Source organism: Crassostrea angulata, chromosome 6 (genome assembly GCF_025612915.1).
Source record: "Crassostrea angulata isolate pt1a10 chromosome 6, ASM2561291v2, whole genome shotgun sequence".
Lineage (NCBI taxonomy): Eukaryota > Metazoa > Mollusca > Bivalvia > Ostreida > Ostreidae > Magallana > Magallana angulata.
The window spans coordinates 15,133,138-15,138,998 of NC_069116.1; the positions used below are offsets into that span (position 1 = coordinate 15,133,138).

The window sequence follows — 5,861 nt, forward strand, 5'->3', positions numbered from 1 at the left end:
CATAAAAAAGAATATCGGATATATGGACGAATAAAAAACATTAAAACGATGTATAATTACTTTTTCATATTTGTAATAAGAAATACCATATCAAACGTGAACATAGCGAATGTGGCTTAATGAACTTAGAATCTCAGTCTGGTTTTAGATATTTTTTCATGATTGAATGAAAATCAATTGAACCCACGAGTTTTCTATTAAAAACGATACAACTTTTCATTATGCAACCCTTAGTGAGCTCCGTTATGAAAGATTTCCAGCTTAACAATGTCTTTTAGATTGATATATCAAAGATTCTATTTTAAAAGTTCATTTAACAAAACTAATTTTGTCTCACTTTCCGGGAAATATTTTGAGATAACCGCAAAGATTTGGTTGGGATTTCTATTCATGTACAAAAGCGGACTAGAGAGTTTGTGCATCAGAATGGTAATGCTAAATTCTTTAAATAATATACACGGTTTTCTAAGTCTTACAACGTTGTCACATGATGCAATATAATAAATACGATGCAGATATGAATCTAAAAAAAGGTTTCTTTTCCACGAAAAAGAGGTCCACATGAACAAAATGCGTCATTAATCAATTTCATCGTTAAAACATCATCATGCTAAACAAGATGTAGGTAATTTCTACATATTTAGTAATGTTATAACTGTGTAGAACATGTCGGGGGTGTGGATGGATTCGAAACTCCGCATGCTCTTGTAGCTTTTGATTCTCTGGTGATAAATATAGTTGGTAGGTGGTCACTGTTTCGAACTCTTTGAAACAACTTGGACATTTTCACTAGATTTTCTTTTCTGAGAATGATATATATCCAAGGGTCTACAATAGCGTTGCTTATGGTCATGCGCACTGCTAGGAGTTCATCTGGTCCATTTTTGGGGTCACTTGCGCTGGCGTTAATTAGCATACGGACCTTCAAAAGACAAAGCAATTATAAGGAAGTAAAAGAAAGCCTATACAATATGGAAATGGTCATTTTCTATACCTATTTTACGCTTTTAAGTGATACCCTTTCATTATGAATTCATTAAAAACAATCTATAATAAAACCATGATTGGTGTCTGATTATTCTGTGGTGAACTTAATAGTACTAGTAAGAGTTTTAAAATATCGCATATTAGCTTGGCTCTGCTCTGGAAAAGTATTTCCAGTTCTTATGTTATCATATTTAAATGGGGAATGAGATTGCTACAAAATTTGAGAGGAGATCCACCATCGATACGAATTTTCAAGCGTGATACTCATAACAGAACGTGCAACAGTGGAAATACAGCATTAGCTCTTGCAGATGTCATGCAATCTGTCACAAACACTACGATTGACAAATCAAAACGGATCGTAAAACTTTCTTAAGAATAGATAAGATTTTCCATATGGAACACCGTTTGGATCTCGATTGGATCGAACATCACGACACGAGTCTTTGATTTGAGACGCTTGTGAACGTGAAATAAAACACCGATAACAACAAAAGTAGAAAAATAAAATTTAAGTGTCATATTAAGGTTTTACATAACAGGCAAAATCAAAGTACTGAAGTACTGTCGGGAGTTGATTTTATTGATTATTATCAATTTTAAAATCAACGATATGTTATTTTGCCTGGCAAGTAGTTTATAATCTGTATTTGAATTACGCACATATTTATAATATAAATTCTCGAACTTTTTTGACAATAAATTTCGAGAATCATGTTGTGTAATATTCAAAGATAGAATTAATTCCATCAAACTGTGTATCAGTCATCGAAATGTTTGTAAAATTGTACACGTCGGGATCCAAGCAATATTGAACTCTAGTATCGTTAAATCAGACGCTCGGCTGTCTCCGTTAATCTCCGACTACCAAGAGAGACTCTTTGCTTGTCGGAGATTTACGGATATAGCCGAGCGTCTGGTTGAAGGAGACTATATTGAACTCTGGCGTAGGAATACGTACAATTACAAAAAAACAAAACAATTAAATTGTTCGTACTATATAAAATCTGACTATTTTCAAGGTATTTATAAATACGTTTCCTTGAAAAACAATGGTACAGCATACAGTATACCGAATTTATCTATTATTGTCAGCGGTGATGATTTGTGCTTAGACCCAAACACTGTTTTACTTTCGGTTTGCCAAAGTAACTGCATAGGAGAGTTGATTCAAATCAACTCCCAAAAATCATTGAACCTGGAACAAAATCGAACCTGGTCTGTTTTCTAGTAAAATACATGTACCTGTATATGCAAATTAAACTTTATATATCCATCCTTTCAAGAGTTCGAGAGCAAAAACTGAAAATTTCTTATATTTGTAATTTCTGATTAAACCTGTAAATGCAATTTCAACTTAATATATAAACAACCCCTTTATTATATTTGGAAGTCCAAGAATCATACATGTATATGTAACTAAAATATCATCAAACTTAGACAAATTCGAACTTGACCTGCGTATCTCTACGATGTATCCATAGTAAATTTTAGTTGAATGTGTGCAACTATTGCCAGGTTAATGAATGTAAAGTAAATGGCGGAAAAGGGTACCACTATATGCCCCATCCATTTTCTTTTAAGGGCATAAAATCTATTAATTTAACCAAACTTACATAAACCTTTAACACGCGAGTTGTTAATTTTCTATAACTTTTTAAAGGGGAAGGAAACTAAAAATTTGTTGTACTATAAATCAATTACTTTTCATCTACTATAATTGTAAATCGTATTTATTTTCATTAAAAAAAACCCGGAACAATGAATAAATCAAGAAACTAGATCGCTTAATAAAAATTTCCCGCCGCTATGGGAGCTGCCATTGAACTTTAATCTATGACATCACACCATCTATTCAGGTTCGTTTTATCAACATAGCATCAGTATATCAACAAATCATGATATTCGCTCTAAATAACAAGTTCTTGGAAATTTGAAAGTCGATTTGAGATATTCTTTTACCTTTGACTTTCCATTTAATTACAAACCAACCTCAAAGGAAGCATGTTCGACCCCTTAATGGGGTCATCAGGAAAATAAGGCAATTCAATTTACCTGTCGATTGTCAGTTAGACCTTTTTGATAAAGTAGTAATACCGGTATTTTTATACGGATGTGAAGTATGGGGCTTTGAAAACATAAAAATACAGAATGTATTCATTTGAAATTTTTGAAACATATAGTGAATTTAAAAAGTTGTACCCCATCATACATGGTTTACGGAGAAATCGGAAGGTTTCCGTTGTCTGTTAATATCTATACTAGGATGGTTTCATACTGGGCAAAATTGTTCACCGGGCCAGAAAATAAAATTGTTTATATACCTTATAAATACTTGTTGATTCAATGTAATAATGAAATTTTTAAGAACCCATGTATTGATTGTATACATTCAATTTTTGATAAGTGTAGGTTTTCAAACATTTTGAATGAACAATGTATTGTAAATGTTAATTGGATCACAAATGCTGTCAAGAAATAGCTTAAAGACCAGTTTGTCCAGAAATTGTCGGCTGGTATTGCAAATTTTTCAAAAGGTCATATATATAAAACTTTCAAATTAACTTTTGGATATGAAAAATTACCACTAAAACTTCGAAAAATACTTGTTAAATTTCGAATGTCGAATCAACGACTCCCTGTAGAAGCTGCAGGTAGATGGTTAGGCATTCCTCTTTAATGCTCTTTCATGTATTAGACAAAAATACTTGGAACCTAGATTTTGTGAAAGACCAAACACTTTTAAATTTTGTGAATTATCGTCTACTTTAAAACTTAAATTTTTTGAATCAGTCTGTCCTCTTTGAACATTTGGACTTTTTTCTCATATTGTTTCTCTAATTTGTACTGTACATGTACCTCTGACTCTATACCTACATTTGTAAATATTTATATATATGTACCTCATGTACCGTTGACGGTTTGAGGGAAATAAATTGAATTGAATTGAATCGATGAAATCTTAAAAGCGGAGGTTGGTATCGGAGGAATCTCCACGTAGATGCCACGTATCGTAAAAAATGTCTGCCGTCGTTATTTTGACATGGTACTTCCGACTTTATAGAAATTATTCAAACATCTCGATTACAATTATGACATACTTATTTTGTTAGCGAAGAAGTTGACTTGGAATAAAAATTTACACGAGGGTAATTTCAGCTTTAATGATAGGAGATTAACAGCTGTCATTTATTTAATAAAAATACATATATTTATGCATACATGTATTTATTCTTTAGATTGACGTGTGAACCTAAACATTATCAATTTCGTTCTGTCAATAACTTGAGTAATAGAAAGGCACAAATTAGCGTTTTATTCACAGCACTGTGTACATTGTATTATGTAAATCAAACCGGAATAGATGGTGTCACGTCAAAATAATGATTTTTTTCTTTTTAATACAAAAGACTTCTACATCAAGTCAGTCTTGAATAAATACGATTTCTCTAACTTCAAACGTGCATTAAGCTTAATTATGTAGTTTATTTTCAAACGGCAATACTATACATGTGATAATTTAAACAACTTTATTTATATAAATAAATTATAGTTTTGACCCCCCCCTTTTTTAAATAAATTCTTGCATTAAAAAATATATTTTAACACACGGCCTTACCATCAATGGAACCCAACATATTGAAAACACTGTCACTATGGAGAAGAGAAACACAATAATAAAGATGTCATTTCTTTTTTTCCTTTTGTCTGATGTTAAAAACTTTGGTTTTCTATTTACGGAGTAGACAACAGCTATGTTTAGGAAAACTGTGGTTGATAAGATGAAAAATCCCGTAATAGAATATATGTACGTATTAATTCTCTCCAGTTTTCCTTTGTTTGCAAAGTCTAGAAAACACCAAGAGCCAGGATAAAAGTTTTTTACAGAGCCAATGCCTACGAGGTTAAGCGATGATATACAGGTTGAAAAAATCCAAATGACAATCAGAATTACATTAGTCCTCTTAACCTGAGATTCTCTGTATAAGATGGGACATGTGACCGCCAGGAATCGGTCAAACGACATAGCACTGACGATTAAAGCAGAAGACAAGAAAGAAAAGGAGAAACAAAACGAAACAAATCCACATAGTTCTTTGGGAAAATCAAACGTAAATCCAGAAATATATCGAATCATTACTGCGGGATATACCAAAGCTATTCCACAGAAGTCGGTTATAGCTAAACCTCCGACTAGTCTATAAAACGGCTTCCATTTGTGTTGGCCAGACGACCGAAAGAGGAGGATGATAGCGATCAAGTTGCCAAAGACCCCAAACCCATACTGAAGACTCGGAGGGACAATACTTTCAAACACAACTGGTTCATCAGTAAAGTTTGAATTGTTGAACATGTTGCTTTCTCCAATCTTCCATTCAGTATCCATGTCCAAGAAACTCAAAATAGTGAAGGCACATTCCAGTTTTCCAGGTTTTAATTAGAAATAGAGTTAATATCTCACAACAGACTTAAATTGTTGCTTGTTTTAATTAAACAAAGTCTATTTGATGGCTCGTCATTTTCATTTGATTAAATATAAGCGGGTTTTAGTTTATAAAAAATCATAAAAATACAACGTTAATTTACTATCCGCCTGCTGCGTATGTCATTAAATGATAAAAAGGAGTGATCTGCACGACGAACAAACCATGATGGTTTTGATTTCTATTGAGAGCTATTGAATAGTCTTTATATAGTCAGGGAATGGATTATTCCATTCCGCTTGGGATAATAAGACACACCTCTCTATTGTACAGCCATTAGAATTTTTTTCATCAAGCTGTAGTTTGGTAAAGCACATCACTGATTTATACTTATCATGCAGTAAATCAAAGAAATTACCACTTTAATGGATGTTTGAATGAAAAACGCGA

At 32.5% G+C, this 5,861-nt stretch overlaps 1 protein-coding gene across 1 annotated transcript; it reads right to left on the reverse strand.

Moving 5' to 3' along the window:
- Positions 1 to 5,374, reverse strand: LOC128186698 (prostaglandin E2 receptor EP4 subtype-like). The gene is made up of 2 exons (XM_052856538.1): positions 4,958 to 5,374; positions 1 to 922 (listed from the first exon to the last, which is right to left on the reverse strand). Exons 1-2 carry the CDS (start codon positions 5,372 to 5,374, stop codon positions 650 to 652), a joined length of 690 nt encoding a protein of 229 aa, XP_052712498.1. The 3' UTR covers positions 1 to 649.
- Positions 5,375 to 5,861: the final 487 nt, after the last annotated feature.